Source organism: Lissotriton helveticus, chromosome 3_2, assembly GCF_964261635.1.
Source record: "Lissotriton helveticus chromosome 3_2, aLisHel1.1, whole genome shotgun sequence".
NCBI classification, from domain to species: Eukaryota; Metazoa; Chordata; class Amphibia; order Caudata; family Salamandridae; genus Lissotriton; species Lissotriton helveticus.
In genome coordinates, this window is record NC_136062.1 from 441,853,694 (window position 1) to 441,867,480 (window position 13,787).

At 44.6% G+C, this 13,787-nt stretch overlaps 1 protein-coding gene across 1 annotated transcript in view; it reads left to right on the plus strand.

Annotated features, from left to right (window-relative positions):
• The window catches only part of HSD17B12 (hydroxysteroid 17-beta dehydrogenase 12), a 331,988-nt gene that overhangs the window by 185,470 nt on the left and 132,731 nt on the right, over positions 1-13,787 (plus strand). The window contains exon 6 of the mRNA XM_078684345.1: positions 5,248-5,292. Coding sequence (XP_078540471.1) covers positions 5,248-5,292 — 45 coding nt within the window. The remainder of the gene's footprint in view (positions 1-5,247; positions 5,293-13,787) is intronic.

Here is a 13,787-nt window from a genome sequence, read left to right on the forward strand (position 1 = left end):
TTGATGCATGGACTAATTGGTCCCTGGAATTTACTGGCGGCAACACAGTCTTTCTTGGAACAGAGCTTTCTTGAAAACCCACCGAGCTGTCCTCTGATGGTGATAGAGGATCCGGTGCTGGGAGAGCACGTATGTTCTTTTCCGCTTTTAAATTGGATGGCTGAACTCTTTTCGGATGAAGACGGTGACTTCCTATTGGAGGCTGTTGCAGCTTATTTTGCATACACAGTTATGTCATAGACCTTTTTCATGTTTGATATGCTGAGTACTAGCATTTCATTGACAATTCATTGACTTATTTGTCAAGTTTTTATTATTTAGCTTGCCTATTGGCTTAACACTCGATAAAGTACTTGGCTGTTTTATTTTTCTTTAGCATTAAATTTTCCTAGTTTTTAATGTTTTACCTTGCGGACCGTCCACATATAAAGTTGCAATCTGCTCTCATGAGATGGCACTTCTATTATCTTATTCAGTTCGTTTCCGGATCATGGGGAGGTGTCATCTAGGTCCTGGATATCCTTACACCGTGTTAAGTTAGCATGGGCTCATTACCGGTTTAAACGCCATTTTTCCTTTTTTGCAACTTCTGCACACGACACTTAGTTGTTGCTTTAGCTTTCAACCTAGTAGTTCATCGTGGTTTACATGAGAATAATATGTTATTGCTCTACTATCTGCTTTGCTTGTTAAACTATATCTGTACAGCGAGTGCTGAAGTTTCAAGAATTGTTATGAGGTCTGATCTCCACGACTTCATACTCATAACATAAGTGCAGCTTCTGCCAATTCTGGGCATGAGGCGGGTTTTATATTGCTTTGCCGAACACACATACACAACAGTTGATGCGGTTCACATGAAGAGAGAGCTGGTGTATGCTGATGTGATTCCTTCAAATCTAAGACACTAAAGTATGGGCACGCCCTAAACCAACACAAACAGACCTTCTTAGCAAATAATATAATATGTGTATTAGGGAGGGTGAGATATAAGCAGCCGCGGGCCGTGGAGGGAGTTACGGTGGGGCAGGGAGGCGGGGAGGGGGAGGGGCAGGGTGGAGCCCTCTCCACCCTGCCCCTCCCCCTCCCCGCCTCCCTGCCCCACCGTAACTCCCTCCACGGCCCGTGGCTGCTTATAAGTGTTGCTAACTCTTATTCATTTACAGCATGTTAACATACTGTCACCATTCGCTTTTTATGTACTAGTAACTATGCTGGTAATTTTGCTACTGATAATATGTGTACTTGTATTATCTAAGATACTACGCCTGAGAAGACGGCATTAGTAAATAAACATTTCAAATACACATGTGTTCTTCTTAACTCCATGTTCTGGTTTCTAAAAATATATAACGACCGACTGTTCATGAGTTCCACGTATCCTGAGGTACTATAAGTTCATATTCTGGATTGTCTAAACATTGAGAGTTTGTTATATCCAATATGACACTGTACCTAGCTTGCTAAGGGGTTTTTGATTACTAAGGTGAGTTTTGGGACACCCTAATTCGCCGAGGTTCCAATCCTCTGTCCACAGTTCTGTGTGAGAACAGAAACCCTGCGACAGGGGCACCCCCGACCCTTGCTGGAGCTTCATCACACTTGCGATACAACTCCAGCAATGCGCCACCTTTACGGCACAGATACATCACGCATCTGTGCTGTTTTTGCCCCATGATGCGCCGCATTGTAAATGCAGCACACCATAGGTGACGGAACAGCGGCACAGAATGACTAACACATCCCTGGTGATGCGCCAGTCATCATAAATCTATCCCTATGCTTCTTATCTTGTTAGAGATGAACCGCCATATGTATCATCAAAGTTTTTTGCATTTCCTAAATAGCGAACTTTAAGGAATAAATAGCGATTCTTTACCATTCCTAGTTTGCGATGAGCTATTTGCTAATTACAAATTACCCATTCATTTCCTTCATTTCCATAGGGCGGTTGGACTCACTTTTAGCTCGAACGGCTGAATGGATTTCCACGAAACTTGGCAAAATTGTAGGGACTGGTAGCCCGATGTGCCTTTGCTATGTCTCAAGATATATGCTCCAGTGGTTTTTACGAAAATTAACTTTGAAAAATATATATTGGGCTACATTGGCCTATATATATGTTGGAGCCCAAATGTAGCCCAAATGTAGCCCAATGTAGCCCAATGAAGCCCAATGTAGCCCAATGTAGCCCAAAGATGGCCGCCAGAGACAAAAAAAACAAATGTAGCCCAAATATCAGCCAGATGTAGCCCAACTATAGCCCAGTGACAGAATGACCAATCAGCTTCGCAAACCTCCGTTACGCGAAGCGGAGCGCTGTTACAGATATATATCTTTTTTTGAACGTTAATTTCTCAAAATCCACTGGAGCACATATATTGAGACCTAGCAAAGGCACATCGGGCTACCAGTCCCTAATATTTTACCAAGTTTCGTGCAAATCCATTCAGCCGTTTTATTATTATTATTATTTTTTTTTTTTTGCCCCGCGGGGCCCTTTTAAAACCTCCACATCAAACCTAGGGGGTCAGCGAGGATCTACTATGCCCCCTTATGGTCATTTGCCCCTTCGCTTTGGCCTCCTCTTGTCTCTCGATCCTACCGAGAGACAAGATGGCGGCCGCTACGGACTGTTTGGAATGTTTACAGACGCCGGAGAACCAATCAGCTTCGCTTCACAAAGCTCCGTTGCGCGAAAAGTACGCGTACTGGAGCGCTGCCCGGTCCGCTGTTACAGATATATATCTTTTTTTAAACGTTAATTTCTCAAAATCCACTGTAGCACATATATTGAGACCTACAAAAGGCACATCGGGCTACCAGTCCCTACAATTTTGCCAAGTTTCGTGCAAATCCATTCAGCCGTTCGGGCTAAAAGTGAGGCCAACCGCCCTATGGAAAACTCAATGTTAAAAACACGTTTTGGGACCCCCCTTTTTTCTCGGCCCCCCCTTGACGAACCCCCCCCAAATTTTCAAGGGCTGCTCAGAAACAAAAACTGCCATTTTCCTGAAAATTTCAGCCAATTCCGTCCACAAACGCCAAAGTTATTAGACATAGAATTTTCAAAAATCCCATAGAGAAAAAATCCTAACTATATATACCTACTGGCGACCGCCAGCAGGTAATATATATATATATATATATATATATATATATATATATATATATATATATATATATATATATATATATATATATATATGTGTGTAAATGTGTGTGTGTATATATATATATATATATATATATATATATATATATATATATATATATGTGTGTGTATGTATGTATGTATATTTCGCTCACTATTTCAGGCAGTAGGAAGCTAAATTAAGGATATTTTCGACTTTACAAATCAGAGTTTCCAACCTGTATAGAGCCTCATGCATGTATGCTTTAGTATATTCGAGTGGCAATTATTAGACATGAGTTTCTAAAGATTAACTTGGGAGTGACTTGTTTCTGCCCTGACGCCAATGCCATTAGTGAACCTTGGGAGGCAAGTCGGCTGTCACGTGGCCCCTATATTTGGACTCACGGGCAAGAAAGCATTTTGCATGGCGCACACACTGCGCTGATGTATTTTAGGCATACTTAGGATCTGTTCGAGACATCTAGCAGCAGATTCCTCAACTTAGAATATACCCAGGCGAGGCGTCAGACTGGGTATATTCTAAGTTAAGGAATCTGCGGCTAAACAACATCTCTACCAGATACACCGTTACTGAAGGTGAGTAACTCGTACATCACACAGATTGATCAAGAATCTCCGATTGATCACACTTTTCCTTGTCCTCAATTGTGCATTGCATCTTCCAGATGGGTATCTGTTTTCTGTCTTAATTCAAATGTTAGTGTTTTATGTTTAACTCTGAGAAATTAAATCCAGTGTTATCTCAAGAAAGGTACCTTATTACTCTTGTGCATTTCTGTTCTAGCTCTTGTTCCTTATGACAGCTTTCTTTTGGGGGTGCATGAGCGCTGAGAGAACCCTTCGGGGGTGATTCAAGCACTATACAAATCAATAAAAAATAAATTAATTTGTTTTTACACCCTTGTGGGCCGAGGCTGTGCAGATAGGCTCTACTGATCTTTACTGCCTCCTCTCTGTCTCATGGCCGCACTGAGCTGCACCTCACCTGCAGGAGGGGCTGGGGAGAGAAGTGGAGGATTGCACAGTGAGTAGTGTGGCAGCAGAATGCAGAAGCCTCACTGCTCACTTTGTATTCAAGGGTCTAGGAGGACCTTGATCTGAATTCAAGTCAGGCCTCTGGCTCAGCATCAGTCGCTCGCACACCTCCAGTTTAAGGTGGAAGTTATGGGGAGCAGTGCAATGCATGTCAGTAGTACCTAGCCTGCCAGTGGTACTTTACTAGCAAAATTTCAAATCTCATGGCCACTTCCGCATAGCAGAGTTTGGGAGTGAAGGACACACAAATAGATATGTCCAGGGGTTTGGAATTCCTATCGCCCGACACCCAGGATATAGCGTTTGGGGTCAAGGACAACAAATATTCATGTTTTTAACGTCCCCTGGAAAATTAGTCTTATCCCCCAGCAGCACTAACCAGTTTGCAGTGGCACAATATGGTAGTGGGAAAGAGCTTTCTTTGCTGTTAGGCTAAGAGATTCGTCCATGGGTACAAGATGTTGAGAATTTTGTAAGTGATTTATTAATGCAAAACATGTATTGGTGTGGTGAGCACTCTAAGGAATTTCAGGAAGCTGTAACTTCAGCACATATTACTGACTGTTTCCTGTATACAAATGTATGTACATGTGTAAAATGTAATAATTTGTGGCTATTTATAAATGTCGCAGAATTCTTTTTAACTAAATGCAAATATAAATACAGAAAATGGAAGCAAGATTGGGGATCTTACTTTGAAAGCAATTGATGTACTCGAAAATATTTGTGTAGCAAACAGATCAAGGGAGCAAACAGTTTAGAAATATTTCCAGCGGTTTGTTTTCAAAATATAATCTACCCCCTAAATATTTGCTTTTTGAAAAGAAATAAGTTTGGAGGTTACATCCAGTTCTGTTAATCTACTGTGTATCTAAAAATACAGCATTAAATGCTACTTCCCTGAGGAATCTTTTAATAAAATGTTTCATCCAGCCCTTGATATCTTAGCGACAGAGGATCGCACCCACTGCATGCATCTTCAAGCAGACGTTAACATTTGTTATCAAGCTCCATGGTAAAATATTGTTTATCTACAATTTTGATTTTCATTCCAGACCCTGAACAGAATGATTAACGTTAACATTACCTCCGTGATGAAGGTATGTATCCTGTGGGTTATGCTTCCGTATGTGGCATGTGGCCTGCCCCACACTGTAATAAAACTTGTTTTTTTCCCTTCTATTTCAATTTTTTTTCCTTGGAAAATATATTTGTTTTATTGCCTTTTGCCAACCAGTGGCGGTGCCATTGCCTGCATCTGAACATAAATGCAAGCTAGTTTGCTATAGTTTCTTAGCAATAGGCATGCTTACAGTATATAAGTGAATTATTAAATTGGGTGGTTACTTACAGCTCTTAGATATTGCAAAAGTGTCAAATTAAACACTGTGTAATGATTATTGTACATTTCATGAAACATGCACTTGGTGGAGTTACATGCTTTACTGGTTAGGGGTTAATAGGAGAGAGGTACACTTAGGATTGTGTAGAAATACAGACTGCGGTTGATCGTGGAAATCTAAATGTTGTAAGTCAACCTGCAGGGGGCGGACGGAGTAGGTGCTCCCACGTGGCGGTCCTTCTGATGAATTTGTGACTACGAAGGCCACCACCCCTCCTTCTGACCGAGTCTATGGTATACCCTAAAATCTATAGTACATGATGAACTATGCATGAGAGTATCCTAGGTAAGATTCACTTGGGCACACTTTAGGTGTACTCCTTCTTCTTTAGTTAGTAGGGATATAGGGGACACCTTGTTTTGTTCTTGTAGTGGTCCGACAACCCTGATGAATGCCCCAGACCTATTTGGCTCTTTGTATGGGCAGAAATATGTTGGACTATTTTGAGATGGATTACATATATTGTTCTCTAGATGGTCCATCGACTTATTTGATTTTAACGTACCTCGGGTCCTCACTAATAAAGGTGATAACCGAGGCACCTGAAGGTATTTTTAATTGAACTGGATCCTGCTTTTGTCCTGTATGTTTTATGTAAGAACTCCCTCCTTTCGATAAAAGTCTTCGCGGAGGTTAAGTCCGCCCAGGTAGTACCATCTTACAAGGGTGGGGAGAGGATTCCTATGATGAAGCATGACACAATATTGTGTGTGAGGCATCCTCTTCCACCAAGGATGGCCTGCTAGAACTCCTTAGGTCTCACAGGACTTGCAACATTTAGATCTGCACGATCAACCACGCTTTTGTTGCTTACTCCATAAACATTGGCAACCTACTTCTTTGGTCTTTACTGTTTCGTCGTGGGGACAGTAGTGTTGCCTTCTCTTCCCCTGACTCTTTTGTGGTTTTTGAAATGCAGACTGTCTCTGATGCAGTGGGTGGGTAGCTTCGGGTGGTCCTTCCAGAGACTGTTAGTTTTTACCGTAATTGGGAGTAGCAACCTCTTCCATTGGATTAGAGTATTTCTATTGGTTACATTAGTAATAATTGTTAATTAACACTGTTCTGCCTCTGATTTAGAATTGTTGTGTGATTGCGTAGTTGGGGGTAGTTGTAGGCCATACCCTGCTTGTGTAGTTTCATAGGTGTCTGTACGAAGGGTCTCCTGTGTGGGAAGAGTTGGGTGTGGCTAAAGGCGTGGTCTAGTCATGCAGCAGTGGATTTGTTGTTGAAACCAAGCAAGGAGGCGGGGCACGAAAGTGCAGTAAATATATTCGGTATGGTTTTCATCAACCCCCTCATCGTGTCATCTTAGGCCACCTATGAGCTGGAAGACTTCCCTTCTCTCTGGTGGATTTAGTGTTGAGGACTGAGTGGCATCTCTCTACGGAGTCTTAGGAGAGATGGTAATGCCTCCCAGGCTAGCGTTCGGTTATATCGGGATTGCTCAACCCTGAGTCCCTGTCCTCAACACAGAAAGACTCCTGGTCAATTCATCCTGAAGTAATACCTCAACAGCACATATCATTTCTGTACCTGGTGCCCCTGTCGGTTCAGTGGCTAGTGAATACTCCACTTGGTACATCCAGACGTAAGAGGCCTGATTCTGAAAGGGTCACCAATCAGATGTAAGATGCGGAGTTAGAGAGGCATAGTTCTGGCTTTGTATAATGTACTCGTTCCATAAGTTTTAAGATGTTTCAGTAGCTTTCGAATGTCCCCAACCCGGTCCCCAAGTGAAGTCACTGACTGGCCACCCTTCCATCCCCCCAGTCAGGGCTATCTATAGTCAAGATGCTGAAGTGCTGAGAATTACTCAAGTCTGATCCCTTACTCTTTCCACCCTGATGCAAGATGCAAAATCCCCCCATGTGAAAGCTTCAGAAAGAGGCAGGAAATTAACCGGCCTCAAGACCTCCAGTTACCATCCCAAATGTATTTGGCGTATTTGTTTTATTTGTAGTTTGTACCCAAGCAATGTTCGCCTCACTGCCGGCTCAAGTGTAGCATGGAAGGGCAGCGACCCCTGCCAGGTCTTTCAGGTCAGTGAGGGGTAGTAGAGTTGATAGAAGGGCTTGCTTGTAAGTAGGAGGGAGTAGCATCCTGGTGAACCTGACCGGACGCAGCAGGACCAGATATTTTCCCTTCTGTCCCTGAACTCTTCCCACCCCTCGCCCACGCAGTGCATGCTTGGTCAGGGCACAGATGCCATTCTGATGTAGATGATCGCACAGTTTGTACTTCAACTCAATGATCCTAGTGAGGAAGCCCCGTCCTGTGACTAAATCTAGTCTTTGGGATCAGAATGGCAGCTGTCTCTCCTTTGTATTAACTGAGGAGTGCCCTGTGAAACTTTCACTTAATCCTGAGGTGCTTTTATAATCATTTCTTTATAAAAAGTTATACCCCCCACCCTGTCTGACTCCCTAACCTGCAATTCATCAGGACAAGGTGATTCTTAGGAAACAGCACCCTTCTTTAGGTACAGACGTCTCTTATTTCTGCATTATTCTGTCTGTTTCCTTACCAGTGTATTTCAAATCGTCTTTCAATATGGAATTGCTGAGAAGGCACACCCTTTCCCTTTGCCAAGTCTTTGCCAAGCCCAGGAGTTCGGAACGTTTGTCCTGTTACAGAAGTGAAGCTTCAGCTGTGGCACCTGCTATGTTTATATTTGTATATGCTTCCTGATGAGGTTTAATTTCTGCAAAATGAGCATCTGGGCCAGAGCGGCCCCAGGGACCCCATCCTCAAGGGTCCGGACAAAACTTAATAGGGGAGGGAGGCCATAATAGGGGAGCATAGCTCCATGACTGATTTCGGCCCGAGGACCTAATACCCCCAGGTCCCAGCCATGTCTCCCATGGTGCTCTGGAGCCCACCCAGGGCGCCCTGTGTGCATGTTGGCGACTGCTGGGGTATCCTCAAGGCCCCCGCAGCCCCAGCTGGCTCCCCTGCCTCCTGTGGGAGCTGGCATTGCTCTGGCACACAGGGACCTGCTGGAAATGGAGTTTCCTGCATGCAGGACCAATAGTTTCATTTCTTTCCCTCTCCCAGGTCTCTGGAAGCAGTGTTTTTGCTTTTGCTTGGTGGGAGCAGTCACAGCTCCTGCCAAGCAAAAGCAAACTGCTAGCTCCCGAAATAGCAGGAGCCGACCCTGGGCCATTGGCACTATATATTGCTCCAGAAGGGGGGCAGTGTGGCCTCCTTCCTTTGTTCTACATAGGATGGCCCTGTGGAGATGGTGGTCCCCAGTGCCGTATATGGCCCGGGAAGGGGGCAGCACGACCCCCCTCCCTCTTTTTTAAAATTAAGTAGTTGTTCCGGGGAGGCAGTGTTCCCCAGGGCTTCATATGGCCTGGGAGGGGTGGGCTGCACGGTTCCCTATCTCTTTTGTTTTAAAAGTAGTTTTGTCCCGGGTAGGTGGTGGTCTCCGGGGGAAGGTCCACGTCCCACCCCCGCCTTATGTAAATCAGTTTTGACCCTGCTCATGGGAACAGTCCAGCCCAGACTGCCAAGCCAGGTCCTTCCTGGACTGGAAACAAACATCCTCTGACTGGTTTTGGGGGTAACACTCCTAATCAGCTTGAATCCAGTGGCACAGCGATCAAAGGACCCACTTATGGGCATACCCATCCCACATAGGGTATAAAGTGTAGTGGCAACAGGAGGAGCCGGGTCAAGACTGATTTGCATATGGCTGGCTCCATACTAGGATGATGTAGTGAAGAAAAGAATAATGGATTTAATCAAACATTCAACCCAGTCTCTTGACTGGGTTGAATGTTTGATTTCCATCATTTGTTGCTGTGGCACTTTTCGCCCTAAGAGGGATGGGTATGCCCAGACGTGGGTCCCTTGCTCACTGCGCCAATGGATTTACGCTAGCCTGTGCTGATTGATTGATTGATTGTGGGTTTCTAAAGCGCCAGAATCGACTCCCGAAGGAGTATCTCTGCGCTGTAGACCGCTGGGGAACCCGTCCTGGCTTTTCCTGTGAGATGGTCCCTACTGGGTATCTCCAAGGTGAAACCAGGCATCCCAGGCGTATGTGGGGGGCCGTTGTGGAGATGAGGCAAGCTAATGCCCAGAGTTGCCGAGTGTGATCCCTGGTTAGAGTAGGCACCGGGGCGAGAATTATCGAGTCTGTTGACCCTGCTACAAGACCCTGCCGCGTCGGAAATTGAACCCTGGTCCCGGGCCGTCCTCTGCTCCCGGGTCTGCCGCCTTTAACCAGTGAGCCACACCACTCCACTGATGAGGGTAAAACCCCTAAACCGGTCCCGGGATGCTTATTTCTGGTCCAATGAGGACCCGATTTGGCAGTTTGGGCTGGACTGTTCCCATGAGGTGCAGGGTCCAGATTGATTTCCATATGGATGGGTTCAAACTTGGGTGGCGTATTGAGCAAAAGAATGATGGATTTGATGCAGCTCTCTTGACTGGGGGTGAATGTTCGATTTACTCAGCATTCCGTCCATCATTTGTTGCTGATTCACTTTTAGAAAGCTATCATTTTCTTGCCCCAACCACTTGTTGCCAGCATCCTGGGTCACATAAGTAGGTGTAGCTGGCAGTTTGTGTATTGCTTCCCCATTGGTGTTGGCAGGATGGGCCATCTCTGACTTGATAGGCGGGAGGAGTTGTCACCTACCATGCAAACACATCACAGAAGTTCTGCCTCAGCACATTAACAAAGGGTTTTACACCAGTCATTTGTGCCCCCTAACAAGCCAGGGCAGGGAGGCAGGAAATTCCAAACTTTCCTCTGGGAGCGGAAACCTCCAGAACTTTCTCTTCCTTCAGAGTTGGCACTAGGTGCAAATATTGGACCTTACGCCCAACTCTTCAGTACACCTTTGGACTTGTGGAAGACTCAAAACTGCTGTGCTGCTCTGCTGGAAAATGGTCTGCTGAGCCAGAGTAGCTCCAAAGGCTAATTGAATGGTCTCCTGATCAGATCCTTAGGGACAGGCAAAGCTCCAACCACCTTGAACCAAGCACCCAGACTCTGTTATGAGTCTTACCCCCCCTCCCCAGCGCCCCCCCACCCTCGCCAGCCACCCACCTAATTGTGCCAGCCCTGTCCTGGACCATTGAAATGGTCCTAAAGGTGCTCAGCTGTGCGCTTTTAAGTAGAACTGAATACGTGCGACACATCTCCATATAGGAACCGCCGCTGTGTGACGCTTCTACAAGGCAGTACCTCTCCACAGCTCCTCGGCACCGCCACTGGGCACAATATCCCTGAAGCATGACCTTGCAATCGCCAGCTCTGTGGCCAGTTTCATCTGGACCGCTGCTATGTGAGGAATCTCCATCGAAGTGCCTCACATTGAAAGTCTATGTTCAGCGCATCTTCTAAGCAGGACCTCGCATCATAGCCCGCTGCTTGTGTGGAACTGCCGCTGCGTGGCGCAAGATCCTTCAATCCTTGACCACTACAATTTGTAGTAATTTGTTCAGCAGGCCTAGCTTAGTTCTTGTATCTGGCCCCTCCTTCATCATGGTCACCCTGAGCTTGTGACTTTGTCTCCGTCTGGTGCGACCAGATATCCACAGTTGTGCTATTAGGCACATCTATTTCCTACATTTTCTAAGTTGCATATCTCAGTTTAACTGATTTGATTTTTGGTGTTTTGGTGTTAAATAATTTATTAAAATGTACTCTACTTTACTAGATTGGTGAGAGTTTCCTTCTGTTCATTACTGTTTGAAGTGCTGCATAGATACTTTAAACATCGTCTCGTTGTAAAGCCAGCCTGCTTTTGTGCCAAGCTACCAGAGAGGTCGAGCACTGGTTAATTTAGGGTTTGCTTGTTTGCCACTCTGACCAGAATGGTGGTTGCTGCTCGAGTAGGGTTTTAGGCCCCTCCACCCCCATCTGATCCTGTTGGGTTGACAATATTCTTATGAGTGCACCACAGAGAATCTTGCTAAACTAGTGAAGGGTATTAAGTTAGTGCAGGGCATAAGTCCTAAAAATAGAAGTGGGGGGACTAACCTTGTTAGGCAGTATGCAAGTGACATCACGGTTCGCAACATCACGGCACATGACATCACACATGGCATCACAGGAATTAACATCATAGAAAGTGGTAACACAAGAAGTGACATCAGCTAAAGCCCTCACATATATGTTTAGCAGGTCTATTATGTGTATGTTTGAGCGCATTGCAAGGATAAAAGCACAGTAAGTAATGGTAGATGATATGTGACTTCTACACCTTTCAATCCCCCAGTTATATTTAACACATCCTGTACATTCATTGACAAACTTATATAAGTTATTGTACATGTAATATGCACGTGTTGATGTAAAGCGCTCTGACACTCTGCATTGAGAGAAGTAGGGCTATACAAGAAAAAACAGTGGTACTTAAATTATTTTAACGCCTTCTCTGGGAAAGTAAACTCTATATAAATGCAATTTGCTTTGTGTAAATACTGGGAAAGACCAACACATCTGACATTCTTACAGTGGATGCATATCTCCTAAACAGGGACTGAATAAAATGAAAAGCAGCCTCTCTTGTGTATGAAGTGCTAACAAGGTGTGAGCCTTTGTTTCCCTCGGCTTCATTTGCATCAGGTGTGAGGCTCCTGACTGATTCCAGCCAGGAGACTCGAACAAAAGGAGGCTGATGACCCTTCAAATTCGGACTTTGTTATGGGCCCAGCAGGAGTCTGAAATAAGAAAGCCCTAGTCGGTCCCGCCTGCACGGTGTTGCTTGTTGTATATGTAAAGCAGACAACGCGCAGGCGCTGCTGAAAGTGTCCCGGTGTTTGAAAATTACACCGGGTGGAGTTCAGCATATTTTTCAGTGGTGCCTAAATTCTTGGCAGGGTGGACGGCGTTCACCCTGTGGAAATAGTGGTTGGACGCCGTCCACCCGCGTGCACCCCTGACTCGTGCACCCCGACTCGTGCCATGAGTTAGTGCGTGTGGAGTGAAGGGCTTCCAGTTTTTAACCGTCTTCTCTCAGATGGACTCCAAGACTGTGTTACGCAACAAAGTAGGTGTTGAATCAGTGGCATAATGAAGTTGTCAAATGTTCTACTGTCTGTGATCACACAGCCCAGCTCCTTCGTCTTTCCTCGTTTCTTTGTTTTCCATCATGGCTGTATAAAATGCGGCTGTATAAAATGCGGCTGTATAAAATGCGGCTGTATAAAATGCGGCTGTATAAATTGCTGCTGTATAAAATGCTGTATAAATTGCGGCTGTATAAATTGCTGCTGTATAAATTGCGGCTGTATAAAATGCGGCTGTATAAAATGCGGCTGTATAAAATGCGGCTGTATAAATTGCTGCTGTATAAAATGCGGCTGTATAAATTGCTGCTGTATAAATTGCTGCTGTATAAAATGCTGCTGTATAAAATGCGGCTGTATAAAATGCGACTGTATAAATTGCTGCTGTATAAAATGCGGCTGTATAAATTGCTGCTGTATAAAATGCTGCTGTATAAAATGCGGCTGTATAAAATGCGGCTGTATAAAATGCGGCTGTATAAATTGCTGCTGTATAAAATGCTGTATAAAATGCTGCTGTATAAAATGCGGCTGTATAAAATGCTTTGATGACCTGTACCCATTAAAACTGAAATGAAGTTGCTTTAAAAATCTCAACGCAAAAGAAGGAAAGTGATCGTGAGCTCCTGAGATTCTCAAGGAGGCAGTGTTTTACATTAAGAAATAGCTTCCTGCTCAAGTGAAAACAGAGAAGTACCCCATTTTACATAAATTCACTAGACATGCCACTTCTCCCCCGACCATAGAAAGTCCTGTGAGCTGCAGAACTCAACTGATTCAGTCATCAAGAAGCCCCCAAGTCCTAGGGGTTTAAGTGAAACGTGTGGCGCTAAAAGGTACTATGGACCTAGAAGGAGGGGTCCCGCCAAACACCTTCCAAGTTTGGAAGGCGAGAAGCCTAGTGTAGGTCTTATAGTTCAGAGAAGGGTAGAACATGAGAATTACATTCATAAAAAGTGTTCTGTTCCGAAAATACTTATATTATTATTTACAGATAAAGCACTACATCCAGCTACTACTACACAAGAGAACCAGATACAAAGACAACTCGACTTGCCCATTAATCAACGCCATGTTGGCACAATAGGTAAAGAATGGTGGCCCATGTTCTATGTGATGACTTTCTGTATTACACAGGCTGATGTTACTGTGAAGAG